This window comes from Gavia stellata, chromosome 16 (assembly GCF_030936135.1).
Source record: "Gavia stellata isolate bGavSte3 chromosome 16, bGavSte3.hap2, whole genome shotgun sequence".
Taxonomy (NCBI): domain Eukaryota; kingdom Metazoa; phylum Chordata; class Aves; order Gaviiformes; family Gaviidae; genus Gavia; species Gavia stellata.
In genome coordinates this window covers 21,193,890-21,218,832 of record NC_082609.1, presented here as the reverse complement: position 1 = coordinate 21,218,832, position 24,943 = coordinate 21,193,890, and the positions used below count along the sequence as shown (strand labels likewise).

General features: G+C 54.6%; 2 protein-coding genes across 2 annotated transcripts; both read right to left on the bottom strand.

The window, feature by feature from the left end:
• Window positions 1-5,730: 5,730 nt before the first annotated feature.
• On the bottom strand, window positions 5,731-7,921 carry DND1 (DND microRNA-mediated repression inhibitor 1). Its single transcript, XM_059825624.1, has 4 exons — window positions 7,738-7,921; window positions 7,156-7,617; window positions 6,026-6,424; window positions 5,731-5,747 (listed from the first exon to the last, which is right to left on the bottom strand). Exons 1-4 carry the CDS (start codon window positions 7,919-7,921, stop codon window positions 5,731-5,733), a joined length of 1,062 nt encoding a protein of 353 aa, XP_059681607.1.
• A 1,744-nt stretch (window positions 7,922-9,665) lies between these two features.
• LOC104257061 (histidine--tRNA ligase, cytoplasmic-like) lies at window positions 9,666-24,857 on the bottom strand. Its single transcript, XM_059825449.1, has 13 exons — window positions 24,780-24,857; window positions 23,773-23,862; window positions 21,761-21,880; window positions 21,474-21,569; window positions 20,780-20,905; window positions 18,536-18,643; window positions 16,911-17,009; window positions 14,183-14,276; window positions 13,904-14,031; window positions 13,570-13,812; window positions 12,140-12,256; window positions 11,222-11,368; window positions 9,666-10,149 (listed from the first exon to the last, which is right to left on the bottom strand). Exons 1-13 carry the CDS (start codon window positions 24,855-24,857, stop codon window positions 10,090-10,092), a joined length of 1,506 nt encoding a protein of 501 aa, XP_059681432.1. The 3' UTR covers window positions 9,666-10,089.
• Window positions 24,858-24,943: the final 86 nt, after the last annotated feature.

The following is a 24,943-nucleotide window of genomic DNA, read 5'->3' as shown; positions in this document are numbered from 1 at the left end:
TTGGTGCAAGCAGCTGTGAGCATCCAGCAGCTCTTCAATGCCAACACCCAGTCCGGCCTGTCCCAGTGCCATCAGGAGGCAGGGACCCTGGGAGACCACGGGTTAGGGGGTGGCCCACATACCACTGGTGGGTGACAGGCAGCACGGACCAGGAGAAGGGCATGCAGGGCTGCAGCATCCCATGCCATCTTGTGCCCCCCACATCCTGTTGAGGTCCTGGCTGAAGGCAGAGCCGCCTCTGACCCGAAGATCCCTGTGTCCTTGGTGGCAATGAGATGCCTGCGAGGCAAAATGCCACTGAAACCCTCGGCATCGCCTACATGTACTGGGTGCCCAGGGCATGGTCCTCGGGGCTCTCCAAACTGGTACGTGCTCCTGACCCCCCCAGCTGGCACAGGAGATGCAGTTGAGGGTGCCACACAATGCTCTTGCCCAGGCTGCCATTACATTCCTGGCTCGGAGGATCAGCAGCACCAACTCCATCAGTGCCCTGGGTGAGGTGACCAGGGCCAACATAGAGGAAGTGGCCCATGCCATCGGCACAGATCAGCACATCAGCAACTGCTTCCTCAAGGGCAATGTGGGTGGGTCCTGCACCCCCTCTGTCCCCATCAGGGACAGCACAGCAGCTCCTGGGAAGCACAAGGAAGGTCTCTGATCCACACCAACATCCAGGCTGGGACACCATTTAGCCTTGTGGAACCATTTGCCTGACCAACCTAGTAGCCTTTTATGACAGAGTGACTACATCAGTGGACAAGGGAAGAGCTACAGATGTCATCTATCTGGACTTCTGGAAGGCCTTTGACACGCTTCCCCACAACATCCTTCTCTCTAAACTGGAGACAGATGGATTTGATGGGTGGACTGTTTGGTGGATAAGGAATTGGCTGGATGGTCACAGCCAGAGAGTAGTAGTCAATGGCTCAGTGTTCGGATGGAGATCAGTGATGAGTGGTGTCCCTCAGGGGTCCATATGGGGACAAGTACTGTTTAATATCTTCATCAATGGCATAGACAGTGGGATTGAGTGCACCCCCAGCACGTCTGCAGATGTCACCAAGCTGAGTGGTGTAGTTGACACACCTGAGGGACAGGATGTCATTCAGAAGGACCTGGACCTTGCAGATGTCACCAAGCTGAGTGGTGTAGTTGACACACCTGAGGGACAGGATGTCATTCAGAAGGACCTGGACAAGCTTGAGAAGTGGGCCTATGTAAACCTCATGAGGTTCAACAAGGGCAAGTGCAAGGTCCTGCACCTGGGTCCAGGGAAACCCCAGTATCAATACAGGCTGGGGGATGAAGGGATTGAGAGCAGCCCTGCCAAGAAGAACTTGGGGGTACTGGTGGATGAAAAACTGGACATGAGCTGGCAATGTGTGCTTGCAGCCCAGAAAGCCAACCGTATCCTGGGATGCATCCCCAGCAGCATGGCCAGCAGGTCAAGGGAGGTGATTCTGCCCCTCTACTCTGCTCTGGTGAGACCCCACCTTTAGTACTGCTCCAGCTCTGGTGTCCTCAGTACAGGAAGGATATGGACCTGTTGGAGCGGGTCCAGAGGAAGGCCACAACAATGACCAGAGGGAGGAACACCTCTTCTATGAGGAAAGGCTGAGAGAGTTGGGTTGTTGAGCCTGGAGAAGAGAAGGCTCTGGGGAGACCTTATTGCAGCTTTTCAATACTTTAAGGGTGCTTACAAGAAAGATGGGGACAGACTTTTTAATTGCATCTGTACTGATAGGACAAGGGGTAATGGTTTTAAATTGATAGAGGGTAGATTCAGACTAGATATAAGGAAGAAATTTTTTACGATGAGGGTGGTGAAACACTGGAACAGGTTGCAGAGAGAGGTGGTAGATGCCCCATCCCTGGAACATTCCAGGTCAGGCTGGACGGGGCTCTGAGCAACCTGATCTAGTTGAAGATGTCCCTGCTCACTGCAGGGGGGTTGGACTAAATGATCTTTAAAGATCATTTCCAACCAAACGATTCTATGATTCTATGACAGATCTACCTGGCAACTTTTTTTTTCCCCTATCATCCCTCATGGCCCCTGCACTTGTCCTGTCTTTTTCCAGCTTGTCACCTGCCTCTGGATGCTGGGAGTGGAGGGAGAGGCTTGCAGCGTCACCCTCCCTAAGGGAACTTGTCGTGTCCCCAGCTGGCACTGTCTGCCAGAGCGTTTGGGGGAGGGCAGCTGGCTCCAGAAAGATGTCCTCAACCTGGTCTATCTCCAAGGCTCTGAACCCCCTGGAGGTGGCTCAGTAGTGGCAGCTCAGCTCCTGGCCCAACCCGCTGCCGCACCTCCTGCCAGGTCCTCCAGCCCAATGAGTGCCGGTGCCACCGCGTCACTGTCCACATTGCTGCCTGACTCTTCAACACCATGGTGGCCAAGATCACACCGTTGGGCTTCACCTTCCAAACACAAGGTACTAGAGGGGCAGAGGTAGGGAGGAACAGTCGAGCTGGGCCATTCCCCTACCTGCAGTCATTCAACAAACAAACAGTCACATATGTGATGAGTGGCCTGATCTCTGCAGCTACACCTCAGAGCAGCAGCAAGGAGGAAGATTTACATGCCGGGACCCAGCAGAGCTCAGCTTTCCCTCTTGGCCCAAGGTGTCATCCAGCAACGCCATCAGTAAGCACCAGATGGCCAAGTGTGCCCACCTGCACATCTATAGCCTCAGAGTGAAGAACAAGCAGATCATGCAGGACCTGTCCCACTCCATGAACTCAGCTGAGGGGGTAGGGCCAGTGCACACCTGAGGTGGCCAGGACCACAAGCCACTGGTGCTCCCCAGCCTCAAGGCTTGGAGCAGGTCCCCGGTGCCATCCCAGGCCTGGCAATTGTATCCCTGAGAGCATCATCCTGCTGTGACTGTGCCAGTTTCCATCTTGCCTGGTCTCCATTGCCCATGCATGCCACACCTGGAAAGACAGGTTGGACTTGGTGTTGGCTCTCAAGTTCTGCTGGATGCTGTCTTCTTGAGACCTTGCTCAGCCTGGTCTCCATTGCCTCAGACCCCTCGGAGACCTGTGGCAACACACATGCCATTGTCATCTGCACATCGACTTCTTCAAGGTAAGATGCTCCAGCCTTTACTGTGGTAGCAGGAAAGACTCGGCACCCTTGGGGCTAGTCCTCTTGACATCAAATCTGCCCATTCTCCTCCCCTGTGGGGTTGCTTGTTCCTCCCCTTTCAGCTCTGATCTGCCTCGTGGAGTCTCTACCCCCACAACTACCTCCACCCCGGCTGCCACTGGGCTTTCCCCTCAGCAGACCCCCTTGGCCCCTGTGGTTCAGGGCTCTCAGCCCCGTTCCCATCTTCAGCAGCTCCCCTCAGGTGTTTTTCCAGGAGCTGGACTATGAGTGAATCTACTGGGCCATACTGGTGCCCTGAGGCTCTTAGGGGCTTGTGCTCCAGGTTCAGACCATCAGCAAGAACATCAGGCAGTGCCACCCCTTCACCACCACCAGCACCATCACCCAGCTGGACATCCAGGCTCCTCCCGTGAAGAAGATGAAGCAATGATGTTTCTGTAGATACATCTTAAGGTAGCTGTGAAGATGTAGTGTATCCATACGCGGTAGATGCTGCTGACCATGGATGCACATGGGTGGGCTCCCCAGGGAGGAAGATTCCCTCTCTCTAGGGCGCTTGCCGAGGCCAGGCTTGTGTCTCTCATTGCAGGCTGTCTTAATAAAAAGACTTGGCTGCTTTGGGAGCTGGAGTGACCCTTCCTCCAGCCCTGCTCCTGGGCGATCAGTCTCCCACGTGGTCCTGAGCCACATGAAGGCTGGAACACATCCCCAGGGCCCGTATAGCCCTCAAGGCCTTTGGGGTGCCTCAAATAGCACTGGTAGATCTCCAGGGTGCACAGAATGGCCCGCAGAGGTCCCAGAGGAGGGTGTCAGAAGAAAAGGCACATTGGAGCCCCCGCAGTGCAAGGAGGAGCACTTTGAAGACACCAAAATTCACTCAGAGACTCTTACAGATGCACAGCCAGAGACAGTGAGGGTCCTTGTGCATGTCAGGAGGGATGCACAGACCTCCGGGGAGTAGAAAAAGGCACTTGGAGCTATCTGAGGGTGCACCAGGCGGCTTGTGGCGGATTCCCCCCGGGGAATCTCCAAAAGGAACAAAGATGTCACTCAGGTGCTGCCAAAGGGAGCTGGAGGGTCCAGATGCGTATCAGAAGGTACCGGTTGAGCTCTGGGAAGCAGAGAGAGGCATGCAGGGCCATTCGAGGTGCACCAAATGGACTCATACCCCACGGGCCACATCCTAATGCTCTGGGAGACCTTTGGGGCCCTTCAAAAAGCACTGGTTGACCGGTGTTGAGTTCAGAACGGCCCTTGGAGGACACGGGAAGGCACTGTGGAGTCCCCTGGTGTTGCACTGCAAGGCACCTGGGCAGCATAGAGAGACACATAGAATCCCCTTAGGTGCACCAAAATGCACTGGGGACCCTGGTGAGCACAGTGAGGCCCTTGGAGGCCACCAGGGACTAACAGCAAGGCACCCGGGTCCTTTACACAGGAGAAGGGACTAGCAGAGCTCTGTACCCAGAGGCACCCAGGTATGCCCTGACATGCACTGGACGCCCCCAGTGCTCATCTGAAACCAAATTTAGACCACTGGGCATGCTGAAATGCACTTGGGAGGCTGTGAAGAAGAGCATAAAGGCACTAAGATTCCCCAGAGGTGCACCCAAAGGCACTCAAAAGACCACTGGGGGCTCATCAAGAGGTGCTTGGAGGAGGCTGGAGCATACCGAAAGGCACTCGGAAAGACCCCAGTGAGAAGCTGGGGACACAAAGCTCTATGTGCCAGGGACTGCTGCTTCCCACAGGAGCAAACGCTGCTTTCAGGAGCCCAGCAGGCTGTGGCTCTGTAGCCTAGAGGATGGATCCAAGTCCCACCATATCCCTTCTCCTGCCATTGGAGAAGACAGGCTTCCTGGTGTGGGGGGAGAGCACCGATATGGTGCTGGACAGGCAGGGAGCTGAGGATGCAGGAGCAAAGGACAACATTAACACAGCCGGTGCTTTCCAGGCTACTTTAATACCAAGTGAACAGCATGCAGCCAGACCTCCTGGTCCCGAGGAATCATTCATAGACAGCCGGTAACCTCACGGCTGCTTCCCCACAGCGCAAACGGCCCTGCACCTCCCAGAGCCCGCAGACACTCCCCCTCCTTTAAAAAGCAGCTCCACCAGCCCATGGGACTTCCCCCATTCACCAGGACAGTCCCTGTGTGTGGCTTTGTCCTCACCTGAGGCTGTTCCTCAGGAACCAGGCATGCCAGCGGAGGACAGATGGTCCCTGGGTGAGCCCAGGCAGCCCCAGGGTGCCCTCCACCCCCCCGAGCCGACACTGGCACTCTCTCCAAGCAGCTGCTTCTTCTCCCAAGACCTGCACTGGGCCCCTCCACCGCAGCAAAGCAACACAAACCAACTTAAAAAAAGCCAAACTAGGCAGGTAAACCTACAACCCCAAAAACCAGAACTGTCCCCAAGGGCCGGCCGGGGACAGGGCAGCTGTCACGGAGCAGGCCAGCAGTCCCATCCCCCAGAGCCGGCTCTCAAAACAAACCCAAACAAACTCAAAGCAAAGCTGGGTCAGGACCAGGTCCCCAGCGGGGCTCGCACGCCGCTCCTGTGGCCGGCGGCACCGAGGCTGGAGGCTCAGGTTCAACTCATGGCTCGGGCAGAATGGCTGCCTACGTCAGCTGGTATCCTACAGCGGAGAGGAAAGCGTCAGGTTCTGCGTGGTGCTGTGGGGAGCAACACCCCAAAACCCCCTCCCCCCTTGCATCCTCTGATTCCAACCAGGAATCCCACAAGGAGCTGAGAGCCACTGGGGTCACATCTAGCAGGGGGGTGACAGTGTTTCAGCCCTGCCTGCCAGGCTGGGTCCCCCCACGTACTAGAAGCACCACAGCTCCACACTCCCAGGAGACGCTCCAAGACTTTGGGGAGGCAGGGGGTTGGCACCGATGCCGTGCGAGGACTCACCTAGCATCCGGAGAACCTGCAGCGCCATTGCAACCTTCGCCTCCTCATGCCCGCTCCTGCCTGGCCCATCCTGCCGGACCCACGTGAACCCACTGAACGGCACGGGGCACCCTGGGATCACCACCCGGCACCAGAACCGCAGCCACCCGTTGGGGTTTGCCTGGACGCACTTGGTGAGGAACAGGGGGGTCCCCAGGTACTGACTCTGGCACAGGGTGTTCAGGCGGTCCAGTGCGTTGCGCAGCACCGGAGAGAGGGGCGCCTGCTTGGGGACCCCCAGGCACTTGACCCCTTGCACCCGTCCGGATGATGGCTTCTCCTCGCACGACTGCAGTTTCAGCTTCAGATCGGGGTTCAGCCAGTCCACCCTCATCTCCACCCCACCAAGCCTCATGTTGCCTAGGAGAGACCGGCAGCAGCTGGCAGGAGATTCTCACGCACCAGCCCTTCAGTATCACCCCACCCCGTCCCCCAGCGTCCAGCGCAGTGACCCCCCCAGGTAGCTTGGCACTGACCCACAGTGTACAAATTGCACAGGATCCTTTCCCCTGCCTCCACGGCCCTTCACGTAGCCATAGGGCAGTTGCTTCTCCATCTCCTTTTGCTACCGAGGTGGGCTCAGGGCTGCAAATCTCAGGGGATTTTAGGGGCAGCCCGTCTTTAGGGACAGGTGCAAAGATGTCAAAGCCAAACGCTTCTCAGCTGCGGCAGAAACGGGTACAAATCAGGACTTTGGAGGTTCCGGTTGGATGTGTCCCATTGGAGGGCAAGCACAATCACAGGATGGGGCACTGAGGGGTAGGGGATCTCCATCAGGAGGGTTTAATAACTTGGTCAAAGCTCTGGATGCCTTGGATTGGTACTGGTGATGCTCCTGCTCTGAGCAAGCAGCTACCTGAAGACCTCCAGCAGCCCCTTTACCCCACCACCGCTACATCTGCACAAGGACTGCTGGGGATCAGCCCCACTGAGGACAGCTGGCCTCCCACAGGACACAGGGAGAGAACAAGGCATGTCTCAAGGCTGAAGTCACCTCGCAGTGGAGTCTGGAGATGGAATCAGTCCTTCCTTAGAGACACCAAGAAGACCAGCCCAAGCAGCATCCCACAGCACCCTGGCCTCCCACTTACCTTCCATCAGGGTTTTCTTGGCCATGGCAGCAGCCTGGTGCGAGCTGTATTTCAGCACAGCGAGCTGGGCCCGTTTCTGGCAGGGGCTAGTGTACAGGGTGATGCTGAGGACCCCCTCCGTGATCCGCCGCAGCACAGCCTCCAGCTCCTGCCGGCTCACCGAGGTGGCCAGGCCATCCACGCTCAACTCGCACTTCTCCGTGCTCTTGCACACCACGATGGCATATCCCTTCTGCACCTCAAAGTTGTTGAAGGCAGCGATGGCCTCCTTGGCACCACGCCGGTTGCTGTACTTGGCGTAGGCAAAGCCCCGGTTGAGCCCACTGAAGGTCATCATGAGGCGAAACTCGTAGAGCTTCCCCACGCTCTGGAAGAGCGGGATCAATGCGTTCTCGTACACGTCCTGCGGCAGCTTCCCGATGAACACCTCTGTGCCGGCCGGCGGGGGGTCGCCCACCCAGCCTGCAGGCACACAGCGACATGGTGCACGTGGGTGAGACCCACCTCGCCTCCGTGCCCACCGGGCACCCTATGTGCCATGCTCCCAGGGCATCACGGCACCGAGATGCTCTTCTCACATACCTGGGGGGGGGCCACCATATCGCCTCTGCCCATTGATCTGCACCAGGTCGATGCCGGTTTCTTTTGCCCAGGCAAGCAGGGCCATCTTATTGGCCTGGTTGATACTGTTGGTCCACGTCTGAGGAGGAAGATGATGCTGGTGCTTTTCTTGGCAAAGAGTTTCCAACCTCCCAACTAGGGGCATCCCAACCCTGTGAAGCAACTGCAACACCTAGCACCAGCCAGCACACGGAGGAGCAAATGCTGAACCCCTCTGCCCTCAGGAAACCTGAGGAGCCTCTCAACACTGTGCATCCAAAGGACTGCCCTGCCCACTGTCCAAGCCTGCTCCACATGAGTAAGTCCAGCAACTTTGGTAGAGCACAAGAACACCAACAGTTCCCCTATGGATGCCTGTAAGGGCTTTGAAAGCCAAGGCACAGGCAGCAGCTGGTTGGTGCTGCAAGAGGGGGCTGAAGCACAGAGCCAAGGTGACCCATCACATCATAAGATCCCAGGCAGGCTGGGACCCCAAGACAGCCAACTCTCTTCCACCAGCATCTCCTCAGGCTTTTGAGGACGTCAAGGAGGGTCTGGAGACACCATCCATGCAGCAACACCATCAGGTTTTAGCTCATTAAGTACCGCGAAGTCTCATCAGGGCCTCTGAAACTGCATACTGAGGGGGATTAACCCTAGCTCAGCCTAAAATGAGGTTTGGCTGCACCTCGTGCATCTCCAGGTGCATCACCAGGTGGTGGCACCTTTCTATCTCCAACGAGTTTCATCTTTCTTGAAGACCAGAAAACACCTTTTGATGAAGGTGGGGACCCGTATAGGGGAAATCTCTGCTGAGAGGGCACAGAAAGACCAGCCACACACACCACAAAGCCTCCTCCATGGTTCTGCAGCTCCCAGGGCTGGGGCCCAGCACAAGGCACCTCCATGCCCCCCCGGTCCGGGGAGATGCCAGGGGCTCTTGGGAGAGGCAGGACCCGGCTCTTCCCCAGCGGAGCCCAGCTGAGCCCGCAGCCCCCGCCCATTAGGTGCTAACGCGGCTCATCACCACCCCCACGGTCTCCGGGGGGCACCGGGGCCGCCAGCCCCAGCACACCGCGGGGGGGGGGCGGAAGGGGTGCGATGGGGGCAGCCCCGGGCTGGGGATGGCACCGGGCTCGGGACCGGCGCCGCCCGCCGGTGCGCTCCGCGATGGGGCAACGCACCGAGACGGGTCTCGGGGGCTCCGGTCCCCGCCCGACGGCCCCGGGGGCGCCCCGAGAGATCACCTCGCCCCCCCCCCGCCCCGGGACGGGACACACCGAGGTGAGCCGTGCCCCGCACAGGGGGTCCCCCCCGCCCCCGCCGTGCCCCCCACCTCCACCTCCATCGCTGCCGCCGCTCCTCCTGCTCCTCTTCGCCGCCCGGACGGGCTCTAGAAGGTTCCAACGCCGCCGCTCCGCCCATCGCGCCGCGGCTGCTCCGCCCCGGGCGGGGCAGGGGGGACCCGGCGGCAGCGCCCGCCCCACCGCCAGGGAGCAGTGACCCCTCCCCAGCGGCCCTTCCACGCGAGGAAGCCGTGGGGCGTGGATTTAAAAACCTACCTGGTTTGGGGGAGATGCGTGGGTCGGCAGCGAGGGGAGCTGGGGACGGAGGGCACCCCAAGTTACCCGCAGGAAGTCGGGGGACCCGTTTCACCCGTGGGTGGGGCACGGGGAGCCCACCCAGGGCTGCGCGGGGAGCTCCAGCCCGGCTTGTGGGGGGTTTGCTCTGCACATGGCACAGGGGGTGGCAACAGCGGTCAGATCCGGAGGCAAGAGGGAGCATGGCAGCTGAAGAAACATCCCCCGTGACATTTAAGAACCAGCTCTTGCTCAGAGGGGAGGTGAGCAAATCCCCACCCCAAGTGGAAAGCAGGGACAGGAGTCACAGAGTGGGAGAGACAGATTTATTATGTTTCTGGGAGCAGCGCCTTTACATTTTGTTTGGGATAAGGTCACCTCCCTGCAGCCAGAGCAGAGAGATGGGGTGGGATGTTTATTCGAAGCGACAGGAACAAGAAGCTGCAGCCAAGACCCCGGGGTCTGCTGACAGCACGGGGCTCACGTGTCACCGCAGCGACGGCAGAGGGGAGGCCGGCGTTTGCCAGAGCCACCTGCAAAACATCTTGCCAGCAACATACTTGAGGGCCAGGGCATGTCATAGGAGTCTGTGCAGCCCCTCTGCTCCCGCCGGGAAAGGGAGGGCGTGAGACAAGAATAAATACAGCTTTCAAAGGCCCCCCTGACCCACTGCCACGCAGCCTGGCGAAGGCATTGACAGGAGGAAATCTGTCAGCCAGAATCCAACAAATGAGTAGACGTGTCCGGAAGGGGTTTAAGGCTGGCTCGTTCGCATCCTGATCTCCTCAACCAGGCTCTCCCTGCGAACGTTGACCTACGCAGGGGAAGCACAAAGTTCCTTCGATACAACACAAGCAGCTTGACGTATCGTGACCTTCTCTGGTCCCAGAGGGATGGCCCTCACCACATTCACAGCCCTGTATCTCGGGAGATCACACCATGGTGCTGTCACCAGTCCCTCTACGGGGATGGAGTGGGCTGCAGCACATGCGGAGCTCAACCTGTGAGAGCAAGCACCTGCCTGCGACCCTGCCGAGCCCTCTCCTGCCCAAAGACCGTGAGAGCAACGCTCTTCCCAGTCTCCTACTAGTTCCAAAGCCAAGACCAGTGCATACATCAGCACTAGTCCCACTCGTTCCAACAGGGCATCTCCAGGACCTTCAGCGATGGTCCCGTGCCCTGGAAGGAAAGCGCAAGCAGCCATACAACCCACTAAATCACCCCCCCACACTCCAGGCTCCTGAACTGAGGAATAGCTGGAAGTTCACAAGGAGGCCACGTGATGGGAGACCCTCCAGAGCTGGAGACAACAGTGCTCTGCAGCACTGGGAAACTGCACGGGATGAGGAACTGGACCATGGGGTGTTTCAGAAGTCCCTGGAGAGACCACTGTTTGAAAAGATCTCATGAGGAAGCCAATGTATAAAATCCTGAGAACCTGTGATAGGGAGCTTGGTGGCAAACTGACCCTAGAGCACACACTCCACAGCAAGTCAAGAGGGGCTGAGAAGACTCACCTCGCCCAGTCTCCAAAATTGCACCCACAAGGCCACCACCATCAGTCCACAGCCCTCACCTTCAGTCTGCCAGCCCTGGCTTGCACCCCGCTGCCTACTGTGTGTGGAGAGCCTCCCCCTCACCACACCTTCTGCATAAGCAGCTTTCCTGAGCCTCGGAGGCTTTTCACATCAGGTGGAAGTGCCTTACTCCTCTGATCTGCCCTTTGGGCACTACACTCAAAATGTGGGCCTGCAAAGCCACCTTGCCGTGTACAACTCGATGGGACCACTACAGAGCAGGGTACGGATGGGTCTGGAGGGCTGGCCTGAGCTGGGATCAAGGGTCAAGTAGCCACCCCCCTCACGCCAAGCTACCATGGGCCTCACCTCTTCCCTGGTTGCCACGACCCGCAGCTTGACAACTCCATCCTTGAGCTCCTGCTCACCCACAATGGCAACAAGAGGGATGCCTGTATCCTCACAGTACTGCAGCTGATTCAGCAGCTTGGGGTTCTTCTTGTACAGCACTTCTGCCTGAAAGAGAACGAGAGCAGAACATCACCATCAGCACTGGCCTGTTTCTCTGCACCCCCGAAGCAGGCACTGCTGGGCCAGTCTGCTAATTGCTGTCTGGTGAGCGTGGGGGTGTGCGGTGGGGGAGAAGATGGGCTAATGGAGAAGGCCGGACATTACAGCTAACGGATAATGCAACACAGCTCAAAGGTACTCACAAGACCCTGCTTACCCTGGGAAAACACCAGGTCATTAGCTCTAGTCTGTATCAGACCGGGGCTGACGCCTGCAGTGTCCCTACAGGGTCAGGGGCCCGACAGAGCACCCAGGCATTCTCCACTCAGGGAGTCTGCCTGCAGCAGGCAGGGAGCAGGGCCCTGCCACACAGCTTGCCTTCGGCCTGCAGAAAACACAGCCCAGGCTCCTCCCTGGCGCCACTCTCCTCCTTGCAAGGCTCCACGGTTTTTGCTTTTTTTTGGAAGCAGCATAGTATCCCAGCAGCCACGCTTCAGGGACTGGAGTGTTGCCTGCTTTGGGAATCTGTTCTGAGATACAGACGCAGCCAGAGCAGCCCCTGCAGTGTTACAGGGCTAACCAAGTCATGCTGCCCAGCCCTTCCTGGAGAACATCTGATTCAGAACACCAAGAAGAGACAGGCTCCATTAACAAAGGTAATCTGCTGCCCACCTTTTCCCTATGACTCCTTCCTCCCAAAGCAAACCCAGATCTCATCCATTCCTGGCACAGAGAGCGGACCAGGCAGCTCCTGACGTTGCCATCACCTGATCATACCTTGATTCCAGCATCCCACAACTCGGAGATGAGCTTCAACCGCTCTTCAAGGAGCTTCTTTTGGGCAGAAGCCACCAGCACCTGTGTCTCTGTTGTCCTGATCTTTTCCTCAGAGGCCTAGAGAGAGGACAAGACTCAAAAGATGCCATGGACATACAGAGGTATCTAAGACCCTATGAGCAGGAAGGGTCCCCACCCCAGGCCCATCAGTTTAGGAGTGATGAGGATCAGGCTCAGTGAGATGAACAGCATAAACTCAGAAGAGTCAGGGAAGCTCCACAGACCCCACGCTGGAGCAGAAGCTCATCTTCTGCAGTTGTTCCACGATGGGGGCTTAACACAGCCTCCCTCCTGCACTGCAGGCATGCACAGACTGAAGGATGTGCTGAGAATGAGCGATTTCCCTGCCAGCTTCTGCCTAGAGACTGTTCCTCCACACCCAAAAGCCTCCCAGAGATCTGCTCTGAGCAGCTCAGTAGCAGCAAGCTCAGCAGAAACCGGACAGAGGCAGCTGCCTGCTCTACAGCTGGGATGGAAACTATAATTTAGATTAACAGCAGCGAGCTGAGATGCTCCAGCACTGTCAGGAGCCACCTGCTCCATGGCAGAAGTTGGATACTCAAGGTGGCATTTTCCTGCGCTGCTTTCACTGAAAAGAGTTCTTTGAAAGGTCACTTGCAGAGGAACGAACCTGGCCAGGACTGGAGGTGGTGGGGGAAGAATTCAGTTTCCACTTAGAAATCCTGGTTGTGTCTGGCTGCCAGGAGAGAACTCCCCACAACAGGCCTCTGGGGGGGGGCGGGGCGGAAATGTGCAGCAGTGTTGTGGGAGCCTACAAAGGCCTATTTTAACACACATTGAATGGGACTGAGGACAGCCCACTGGTAGAGCAACTCTGAGGAGGGGGGAAATAGGAAAAAGGTATCTGGGAACCCCCTAGAGGCACTGCATTCTCTGTCCTGCGACATCTGATCCCTGTCTGGTCTCTGTAGTGCCTTGGGCAGGACAGGTACATGTGCGAGGCTGCCTTCTCCCTGTAGAGAAGTGCCAGCTTGCCAAGGAGAACGTGGGGTCACACGGATGCTTAATGCAGTGGGGAACACTAAGGCACCTGACCTGGGTACCTAGTAGCACTGAGAATTGAAGTGTCCCCTCCAGCTGCAGCTGAAAAAGCCACCTCCAAGGGCTGCTGGAAGAGGGGTCTTGTCTCCAGTGGGAGCCCCAGAGATCATTTCTCAAGCCAGAGAAAACAGAAGATAACGTCCTGGTTCTGACTCCTGCTGCAGAGCACAGTAGGGGCCTGGCTGGCTTCTCCATCAAAGACTGCAGCAAGGAAGACTCACTTCAGTATCTGTTGGACTGGGGGTACACAGGGAGGATGTAAATCCTTGCCCTTCCTCCATGCTTAGTTGAGCACCAAAGGCACCTACCTCTACTCTCTGCTCTAGGATGGAGAAGATCCGCTCGATCCCAATGCTGACCCCCACACAGGGCACCTTCCGTCCCTTAGGATCAAACATCCCCACCAGCCCATCGTAGCGACCGCCTCCAGCCACGCTCCCAACGCTGACTGGCTCCTCCACGTGGTCGTTCTCCTGCTGCAGCAGGACAGCCTCAAAGATCACCCCCGTGTAATAGTCCAGACCCCGCGCCAGGCTCAGGTCAAAAGAGATCTGTGGGACACAAGGGAAGCCCCGTCACTGGGCGCACTCGGGGGGCCCAGCCACAAGGGCAGCATCCCCTCCTGCCTCCGCACCTCCTCACCTTCCCTGTGATGCCAAACAGGGTCAGGTACTCAAACAGCAGCTTCATGTCCCCCAGCCCCTCCTTGGCCAGCTTGTTCTGGGACAGCTTTGGGTCCTGGAGAAGCCGCTCGATCAGGTCCAGGCCACCTGTGGGAACAAACCATGCCTCAGGTCTGTCAGCGCAGCAGCACCCACAACCACGGGCCCAGCCAGCCGTGTACGTGCCTTGCACCCCTCTGTCACTGGCCCTGCCTGGCCTGGAAGAACAAGGTCAAGGGCTTGACCCCACAGCACTCACCGTGAAGCTGGACATACTCCCCAATGTGATCCGCAGCCTCGGGAGAGAGCCCCTTCTCTCCTACCATCTCGCTCCTCACTTCCTCCCACGGCATCTGCGAGGGGAGAGAAGAACATCAGCCACTGCCCCAGGAATATGGTCTGTCCTGGGGAAGGTCTCTGGTGGTCCTGCTCCATGCAGGTGAACAGACATACCTGCCCTCAACACATCTTGACACTGCAGAACCCCATCAGTGTCAGGGTGGTTAAGAGATGCATGAGAGAAGCAGCAGATGAAATGCTCTCAGGGCATGGTCATAACTCAATCTCTTGTACCTCTGCACCATCTGTTTGCATCCCAACCCTGCAGTCAGCAAAGCGACCCAAAACCTTGGAAGCTCCAGGACAAATACTTTGGTTTTGATTTCTGGACAAAAATCGAACACCTGTACTGTGCAAGCACTGAGTTTGAGAGATGTCTTGCTGCTGTGGTTTCCCTGGTTGGGTACTTAGTCATAAACACCAGCCAAGAAAGTGTTGCTTGTCATGCCTACCACCTGGAAAGGCATGAGGAGATGGCTAGGTGACACAAAAATCCAATGTAAGCAGAATAACCTGTTGACCAAACTGACCAAAGTCTTGATCACATCCGGCTGCACTGAGATAAATCACAGCATTTCAGTAGAAAACCAAGGAAATGATCCCATTCTAAAAAAGGCCAATCCTCCCTTCCTGTTGCTTTTCCACGCATACACAGTCCCAAAACCTACATTTTGGTCATGTCTTTGCAATAGATCTCACTGCTAACAGAACTTTAAGTGAGCCTTCCTCTAGTTGACTTCAGTTGGCCATCAAACAAGGCCTCCAAAGAAAAACACAGTTCGTCCTTGAACAAAGCAACATGAACATATGAGATGTCATACAAGGCCGCTTTGTTTAACAGAAGGTTAGGACCACTGCTTTAAGCAATCATCCCACAACCAGCGTGTTCCACAGACACACACACACGCCTCCAAATTCTACTTTGGATCCCAAGACAAGAAAACTGGGTTTTCAGACTGCGCTTCATTTTAAGGTTCCTCTTCCTTAGCTATTAGTGGAGGACTAATATAGACTAATGTTAGTGGAGATATTTATGGACTGATCTCCAGCATCCTTTTATCTGACTAGGGCCTAAGGCCAAGGCAATTAGCTGCAAATAAGAAGTGTACTGGCACCTCTCCTTCCTCCCAAAAGACCACATAAGGGCCTGAATCCCTTAGAGACCTTCACAACAGCCAGTGCTCTTGAGGCAGCTTGCTGAGCACAAACCTGTGGGTACCTCCTGCCTTGTGTCTTACAGAAACAGCTGCACATACAGGGGGCTGTTCTCTGTCACACCAAACTTGAGTAAGCCATACAAACAGCAATGTCTACACACAGCACATTTTATAAAAGTACCTGTGCTGCATGCCCAAATCAGCAGCGGTGTGAATGACGTGACCAGGAGATGTGGGATGGGCTATCACAGTCTCACAGCACCGGGAAGAGAGATTACAGCACTGAGCAGCACGTTGTCCCTGTGACTGTGTCCACCCTGCTAGAATGCTGCACAGGCCAGCCCCAAGGAGCCCTGTTCCTAGCAAAACATGCTTGCACTCACGGCAGCCACAGATGAGTGTGAAGACAGGATGTGAGGGCACACAGTGCAGTGCAACACCAAAACAGACCAGCCTTCCCCTGCCCAGGAGGCAGGAATATGCTGCTGGGGTTATTTTTCAGGTCCGTGTTTCTGATCTTACTCCTTCTCATTCCAAATCCTTTTCTCTACTTCCAGGTAAAATACAGAAACCTCATCCATACACGTCCACCTCACTTCTCTTTGCTGTCTCCCTGCTGCTCCTCACCACCTCCTGAGGGTCCCACAAAAAGCCAGAGGCACATGCTGTCCAGTGGTGCCCTGATCACGCTGAAACAGCCTGGCCAGCAACACACACATGCTGCAGACTTCGTGTCCTTGGCAGGGATGCTAGAATCACATCACTAATCAAGAATACCACCAGCTTGCAGGACAGTATTTATGAATAGGGTCCTGGACAACACAACAACTCTGGCAGCCTACTCACTTGTGGATTTCCATTTAACTTGGCCCTGTCACCTGCAAGCTAACTGCCTTACAGGCTACGATTACAGACTATCCCTTATGATTGCACTTCTATACTCCTGCATTACCACAGAGATTTACCATTTATATCACGCTCGCCTTGCAACTGAGGTCTGAAATTTTAGTAGAGATTGGACTAGATGATCTTTCGAGATCCCTTCCAACCTGGGCTGTTCTGTGATTCCAGGACATAACTGTGATTCCTCACACCATCCGACTGAACCTGAAGCATTTGAAAAGGCGTTTCAATGCCCTGGCCCAGTCTGGGAGCAGGTTTTCATGATCCTGGTTCATAAGCAGCAGCACCTTAAGAAGGCTAAGGTTTGGGATGTTGAACCTCCCATGGGAAGAACATTTCTCCCTTCCTCATTTCCATTTGTCAGGACCTCATGGGATACTAGAGAAGAAAGCATAGGATCCAGTTTTCCTATGTGACTGCCATGCCCTGCATGCCTCCCCTCCAGAGGAAGGGGGCAACAAGAACAGCTCAACGTTTATCAGCATTTTCCAGCCAGTTCTCATGGACCATGGTAAGAGCAGCCCAGAGGGACAGAGACTCACTGAAACTCCAGCAGCAGCAGTTGCAGCCCAGGGCTCCAGCCCGTACCTTATCCAGTTTGTCAACACTGGAGCAGATCGTTCGGAACTTGCTGTCTGGGACACCACAAACTGCAAACATCCCATCAAGGATGCGCCGATCGTTGACCTGGGGGAGAGGGAACAAGTCATTAACTATGAACTCAAACAGATGCTTCAGCTGCATCCAGTTTCTCCCCTCTCTAGTTTCAAGCATGGAAGAGAAACTAGCAGATGTCTGCCAAGATTTTTTGCTGTTTGCGATTTCTGTCTCTTTCCAATTCCTGGGGAGCTAAGCTGCCTCTCTGCCCACAGCAGGCCAGCTAGTACAACTGACCTACCAAGCCTGGGTAGATGTATCACATTCTCCTTCTAGAGCCACAGACACATCCACTCAACAGAGAAGAAAAACCAATGGGGCCTATGAGTCCTCTCATGTGGACATGTAAAGACAGCTTAGAAACAAAACACGGACTGAGGAGATAAGTTCAGTATGCTACCCTGCTCTCTCAGTGAAAGAACAAAGGGACATCTGATTATGTTAAAACCTCGCTAAGGAAATTTTTTTGACAGTATACTGAATTCCATCATTTAATTATGCTTTGTAATAGTAGGTAATTGAGGCCAAAGGCTCAGATGGATTCAACATTTCCATGGGTAGAGAGAACATCTACAATTAAATTAGGCAGAAACAAAGAGTGCTCGGAAGTTTGTAATCCTCCAGCATGAGGCATGACTGCCACGAGACAGTGGCTCATGGAAGACAAGAATAACCGCAGACAGGTTCTTCTGCTGTTCCCCATTGCAGGGGTGCCTTCTCATCCTCAAAGGCATCCGCTTTCACCCCTGCCCAAACACACAGTAGCTGGACAGGCAGTTCCCATGCACAGCTCTTCAGCTCATCCCAGACAGGTTCAAGGGTAGGTAACTGCCCCCCTACCCAGTGGGGGCTGCACACAGGAGCGCAACACCCAGCCCGCACTGCTCACCTCCCCCGCAGAGCCCAGCAATGACCCAGCTCTGGGTCCCTCTCAGAGATCCCACCGCCCTCCTGCACACGAGGGACCCATCGTTCTCCTACTGCTGTACACCCTTCCCCATCCTGCCTGACCTGCACACCCAACACCATTTGCTGCCAAACCAAGGTAACAGAGATGTTTTAAAGCAAATAGCAAGCTCAACCTACAGTAAGGCATGACTCTTCTTCTGGAAGAGGCCTCAGCCCCAGAAAGGACTTGGTGGGAAGGCCAGAGTCTGCAGACAACACAGCATGTGCACTGAGCAGATGTCCTGGCATCACGACCTGGGACAAGGGCAGGGATCCTGGGCCACAGCCTGTGTTTTACTGCAGGCAGTGAATATGACAGTCATCTGGTTACTTGGCTGCTGGACATTTTGTGGGGGACCATGGTTAATGCCATAGAGAACTCTGCTAACTGCAGCCTCAGGAAACCTCCTTGCATTCCCAGCTAAAGTCAAGTCTGAGCTGAGGTCCAGCCTTTTAGCATATACACCATGAGGTGGCAGAGAGGTGGGACAAACTTCTGCATCAGGCCTTAGTGGGCGTTTCAGCAGGAACAGGTGCCACTGTGTAAAACCACAGGAACAATGACCACTGCTTCCCACCGTGGCACAGAGAAACCCACATGGTCTTACCTTAATGAGAAAGTCCCCGAGCTGCAGGTCACCCAGGATCTCATGCACAATCTTCAGGCACTCAGCATCAGGAATCATCGGGTCAAACTGCCCAGCAATGTCAAAATCCTGGGGCACAGGAAAAGGCAGTGAGCAATTCAGCACTGCTGGTGTGGCTGCAGCAATACAGCTTCAACTTTGCTGTTAAACAGCAGTTTGTTTACAAAAAGCAACAAAAATGGGATGTAAGGGAGCACTAGCCCTCGCTGATAGGACCCAAAAGCGACAGGATGTGGGTTATGACCCTCTTTCATCGAAGGCAGCAGTGCTTTTGCGTCCACTGCATTGCAAAGAGTTTGTACGCTGTGTCGTGGCCAGCGCAGACAGCTAGCAAGAAGCCATTCCGATTCTCCCTGCTTTCTACTTCTGGCGGCGTGTGACCTGCTCCCTGCCTCTGACACAGCAGCTTACTGTGTGGTACACTTTGAAACAGAGATCCTTGAAAAACAACACAAAGGAGACAGCAGAGCGATCATCAGCAGTAAATAAATAGAACAAAGGAACCAGGAAGGGGAGGAGAAAACTACTTATTATTTGGTATGACCTGAATGCCAGATGTTTCACCTTGATTCTTGGGATGTTCTTTTTTTAATATACATGCCAGTCAAGTTAATGATCAGGGAAGAACACAAGAGAAGCAATCTCAACTGAGGCAAAACCAAAGTTTCAACTGCTAAGACAGAAAAAGAAATCAGAAAGCCTGAGTGCTCTTCACCAGAGATTACCAGATGAACTAGCATGTAGAACTAAAGTCCGACAGACAGATGTCTTAATAGGCTGGTACCCCATGACTAGAAAATAGCAAAGACAACATCAATGTTCAGAGAGAAATAAAACACAGAAGCAACAACAGTCCTCTTATTCAACTCCTATTTATGAATCCCCAAATGCAAAGCCTTCAATGAGATTTTGAGTACAAGAATATTTTTAATTAAGTGGGGAAATTTCAACATGGCTTCACCAAGCTTCCAAAATAAATTGGGGCAATGGAAGAGGAAAGTTAATCCCTGATCAGCTGAGTGCAAGAAAAGCTGATGCAATCCCCGTGGAAGTTGGGCAAGGTCTGGTACAGTTAGGAAAGTGCTACTGCCCCTGTACGTGACACAGGTGAAATCTCACTGAAAAAACCCCAACCAAGGGCTCATGAATTGTATTTAAGAAAAGATGCAGAAAAAGCTACTAGGCTGAGCAAAGAAGCAAAGCACCTCCAGGGAGAGAAGGTAACAGAGCTTGATTTACGGGGTCTAAGGAGGGGAAGATTTCTCTAAACATTTCCCAAATGTTTAGCTGGGAAAGGGGAAGAATCTATATCAAGGGATGACAGCTACCGTTTAAAGAGCTGCACTGGCAGTAGGAGAAGTAAACTATCAGACACAAGTAAGTTTAGCCTGGATATTAGAAGACTATTTCTAGCTATCCTAGGAGCAAGATCTTGGAACAGTCTTTCAGATGAGACAGAGGCAAAGAACCCAAGTTGTCTGGAAATGGGAATTCACCAAGCTGAAGCTGGAAAGTATCCACAGGGGTTGTATAATGAAATATGAATATTCTCAAACAGGAATTTGTTTGCAATATGAGGCCCTGGGGACTGTGTTAGTACAGCAGAACAAAGCCATTCCTCGGGGCAACCACAATCATCTGAGAAAGCCACAAAGGAAATTGCTTTCTTACCTGTTCTGTCATTTGGCCTCTAGGTTTTTCCCTCCCTTTGAAACAAAGATTGACAAAGCACAGGACAGAAGTAGCATATGCTACGGCTGAGTCACTCGCTCGCCTGGTTCTATGTCCTGATTCAACACATCCAGGAGTTCAGCTGTTGCCAGATTTGGGATCAGAAGGAAATTTTGCCCCTCCACTAGGCTGGCAAGCACCGTGGGATGGAGCAAGAAGCTGCCCTCCTCTACACTGCAAAGCAGGCCAGATACCTGGGGCACGTGGGGGCTGTGTTACAAAGTTCCCTGATACATCAGCACCCCATGTCACAGCCATCATCCTCACTCTCCCACTCCCAAGCTGTTTTTCACACCCATAAGGGCACACTAAGGAGAAGATTAGTGGATCCTCCTGAGCTTTCCACAGCCACAGGGAAGGCCACGGCAGGGTGACACAGCCTTCAGTCCAACGTTTTTATGGTGCTACGTCCCCGCAAGTGCTACCCAGCCTACAGCCTCACTCAGCAGCGTCCCTGTCAATGGCCAAACTCACACACTGGTAGAACTCCCTGTAGCGGCCCCTGGTCATGGCCGGGTTGTCCCGCCTGTACACCTTAGCGATGTGGTAGCGCTTAATGTTGGTGATCTTGTTCATCGCCAAATAGCGAGCAAAGGGCACCTGAGATGGTAGGGTTAAGGATGGGAATGGGGAGAGATCACCCCACCCAGTTATCAGTCACAGGCAGTGCTGGGTGCTTACTATCTCCCCAACACCCACCACAGCATGGCACACACACGTGGGGCAAAGCAACTGCTAAGAGACAGCGGGACTTGCCACAGCTCCCCAAGGTCTCCACAACTGTCCAAGACACAGCCCACATGTGCTGCCATTAAGTGTCCCTACAGGCATCTTCCAGCACCACCTTAGGTTGGATCTCAGTCTCATGTGGGCTGTGTACTGCAGCAGCCTAGTCTGGGTACCCTGCTGTAGGAGAAACCCCACTCAAGGCAGATCTTCCTTACCTCCACATACAAGCGTTACTTCACCAAACAGAAGTAACGTGCAGTAAATAATCGAGCAAGGGTTCTGCACCCACTGAACCACACTGCCTGGTCACGCTCTCCCTGTTGGTACAGGGTCAGAACCAAGAGACTGTACTCCCTCCTCCTCCCTTGCCCCCTGGATAGCACTAGCCCAAAAGGAGGGTGGCAAAGGTGACAAGACCCCTCAGGCTGTGTCAGGATACTGTCAGGTCATAGCGCAAGGACAGCAGCTCTCCTCCTTGATCTTTCAGATCGTAGATGAGCTTCGAGTCTTCACCGTATTTCCCTGTCAGCGTCTCCTACAACAAAAGGACACAGGAACAAACAGCATCTTCAGTGACAGTGGATCAGCCCTAGAGCACACAGAAAACAAGGAGAGAAAGGGAGGACACCTAGGAGACGGAAAAAGGAAACTCAGCCCTCAACACATCACAAGCCTTCCACTGCAAGTTCCTCACCAGCTCAGCCAGCTTGCTGTGTCCTCACTCACCTTCAGCTCAAACACCGGTGTATCAATGACTTCTGCTCCATGGCGCTTGAAACAGGTGACTATCGCATTGAAAACTCTCTCACGAATGGCCATTTGCTTGGGGCTGTAGTCCCGCGTACCCTGGGTTGAGATAAGGAAAAGAAGAGCAAAGGACACATTGGGTTAGAGGCATGCAGTGGAGAGAGACATGAGAGGCAATGTGAAGAAGCCATCACACTGCTAACAAAACCAGAGAGATCAGGTCCACGCACCAGATATTGGGAGAGGTGGTAAAAAGCAGCACCAAAAAACACTGGAAACTATCAGGACACAGCTCAGACACGATCTGCAGAGCTAAATTTAAGTCAGGAGTTTCACAACGCAGGAAACAAAGGAGCTAACACAGACCCAACAGTCAGAGAGTTCAGTGCTTTTGAGCATGACAATGCAGCTAGGATATGTCCACAGCTCTGATTCAGATGTATTAGCCAGACCCCTGCACAACAACCCACCCCAAGAGGTGGAATCAGAGGACAAGCACGCTTTGAAGCTGTGGAACAACCAGCAACTCTACAATTTCCAAACACACAGAGAAAAATAATCTTTTCAAAGCACGAAACCTGCGAAGTGCCCATCTACTGCTCACTGGGATGTGCTTGCTTTTAATTTCTTCGCTGTTAAGAGTCACTGAATTATTTCGACGACCACATTTAGGCTCTCAGCAACACATAAATCATTGCTCATTAACTAGACCTCCCACTTTCATTTTCTAAGGACTGGCAGTTAGGCAGGAGGAAGCAGCGAGAGCAGGCGCTTCCTAACACCCCACCTGCAGGTCGCACAGCGAAGAGCAGCTTTCAGCAGTACACTGACATGGCTGAGACAGGCTGGAAACCCAGGCTGTGGTTCCCTGGCACTCACAGAGTTGCAAAATCCTCTCTCCACATCTTTGAACAGTGAAATACCCTTCCACTTGCAGGTTTCACACCACAATTACATTTACCAAAACATATGATAAAGGAAATGGACAAGGGAGACAGTTTTGAGACATTTCTTAAGTCAGTGGCATTAACATAACCTGTTTTATTTGTAAGCAACATTCATAACTGTCTCCACGCCACAGCATGCAAGTGCAGTTGGTCTCTGGTCAACTGCTAGTGATGAAACATCCAGGTTACAAAAAAATTCAGCATAAATTGCATTATGGATACTATTCTCAAGGGCCTGGAGACTGAAAAGCTACCCCTGAAGGAAGGGTCCTTCTGCAAGAGGACACAGAAATGTCAGCAGCTGGCCCGACCTGCTCAGTAAACGGGATTACCTGCCCCCACAGACTAAGGCAATGACCAAAAGCCACAAGACCTTTCTTGCTCCCCACGTTTCAACATGTGGTGAACATTCCTGGCAAACACTGCTGGGCATCTGGATGTCTTTGGCTGGCTTATGCTTTGCTCACAATGAGCCTCACACCAGCAGAGCTGCACTTCGCAGCACTCCGTGCTCACCCAACCTACCAGCAGCTTCATCCACTCTGTCCAGGCTAACAGGGAACAGCACCAGCTTGAGGATCCTTGATCCATGAGCGCCGATGTCTGCAGGTACTTGTGGGGTCAGTGCTACAAGAACTGTAGAGTCCTAGCCCTAAACTCACCGGGACAATGCAAATCATGACCTTACTTCAAATAGTGCAATCCAAGCAGATATGAGACCTCTAACGCTGGGCAGCTATGATAAAGCTTGACCAAATGGGAATTTAATTTCCTGACCATACCAGCTAGTGGTTGGCTTGTCGCAGAAGCACCAGAAAACCTTTAAGTTAGTAGGGTATCTGAGTCAGATGCTGTCAGGGATGTTTTCACCCTTCTCTCCCCCCCTGCTAAAAGCAAAAAGGGAAAGAGAAAAGAGAAGAAAGACAGGCAAGTCTGTGCTGAGATTTTGCACACACAGGTGTGTGTTGTGGGTGACATGTGTGTGCATGGCAGTAGGTCGTGCATACAGAGAGGCCTGCAAGTGCGTGTGCTGGGGGAAGTTACCTTCGGGGTCTTGAGCACAAACTTGTGTTTCCCCTCATCTCCCCCTAGCTGTGCCTTCATCTCCAGCAGCTTCGCCACCTCCTTTGCAATCTGGGGAGGGAAGAGGGAAGGAGCTGGGGGTAAGCCTACGTGCCAGGCCCAGCCCACAGGCCTTCCCCAATACCTTCAGCCTCAGCATTCCCAGTACACCCAGACTCCCCAACCTCAGCACATCCACTATTCCCAGTCTCCCACAGCAACCAGAGGGGCACTCCCTGCTCCTCTCCAGTACTCCCCACTTCTGCTACAAACAACCCAGTCTCAGCACCCCCAACACCCCCACCGTTCTCTGACTCCCACAACCTCCATTACCCTCAATACCTGCCTCCCCAGTCCCCACACCTTCCATTCTACCAGCCTCTGCACCACCCCCAGGCCCAGCACCACCAGCTCCTGCTACGTGCACCCAGCACCGGCAGTCTCCAGCATCCTGTTCCCAATCCTAACGCCGCCAAGCATCCTTCTCTCCAATCTGATACCAGTATCACCAGTTCTCACTCCCAGTCTCCCCTACACTCTCTCCCCAGGCACCCCAGTCCCTCTGCTCTCCAGCCCAGCCCAGTACTCCCATCCTCCCCAACACCTTTCTTCCCAGTATCACCACTCCTAGCCCAGCAACACTTACACCAGTACTCCCAGTTCCCCACAGCACCCTCCCCCTAAGGCCAGCAACCCCAACCACACCCCAATCACCTCAGCAGCCCTCACTCCAGCCCAGCACCAGTAACCCCAGTTCCCCCCAAGCCCCTCTTCCCCATGCCAACACCCCCAGTGCCCCAGCCCCCTCTCCCCAGGCCAGCTCCCCCTCTCCCGGTCATACCAGTCTCCCAGCACCCACTCCCATTCACACTGGTCCTCCCCCAGCACCCCATTTCCAGCAACCCCCGAGCCCCCCCTCCTCAGCTCCGTACCCGACGCCCTGCCAACCCCTTCCCAGCCCCGCGGGCGGGTGCTGGGACCAGCCGCACCTCGTCGGGATCAGCCTTATCTTGCTTGAGCCTCCGCACCGCCTCCGCCTGAGCCCGCACCGCTGCCTCCTCCGCCATTGCCGGCCGCGCCTGCGCACTGCCGCCCTACAGCGACCGCGCCTGCGCACTGCCGCTCCCCCGGAACGCGCCTGCGCACTGCCCCC

Excerpts from the sequence above, each read along its gene's own strand:
- LOC104257061 (XM_059825449.1), bottom strand. The coding sequence starts at position 24,857 with ATGGCGGAGGAGGCAGCGGTGCGGGCTCAGGCGGAGGCGGTGCGGAGG. Across the intron at positions 21,881-23,772 it reads TTGTGCTCAAGACCCCGAAG|GGTACGCGGGACTACAGCCC; the intron begins GTAACTTCCCCC and ends ATCTCAACCCAG. Across the intron at positions 12,257-13,569 it reads TCCTAGAGCAGAGAGTAGAG|GCCTCTGAGGAAAAGATCAG; the intron begins GTAGGTGCCTTT and ends TCCTCTCTCTAG.
- DND1 (XM_059825624.1), bottom strand. The coding sequence starts at position 7,921 with ATGCCCCTAGTTGGGAGGTTGGAAACTCTTTGCCAAGAAAAGCACCAG. Across the intron at positions 7,618-7,737 it reads ATATGGTGGCCCCCCCCCAG|GCTGGGTGGGCGACCCCCCG; the intron begins GTATGTGAGAAG and ends GTGTGCCTGCAG. Across the intron at positions 6,425-7,155 it reads CAAGAAAACCCTGATGGAAG|GCAACATGAGGCTTGGTGGG; the intron begins GTAAGTGGGAGG and ends GGTCTCTCCTAG.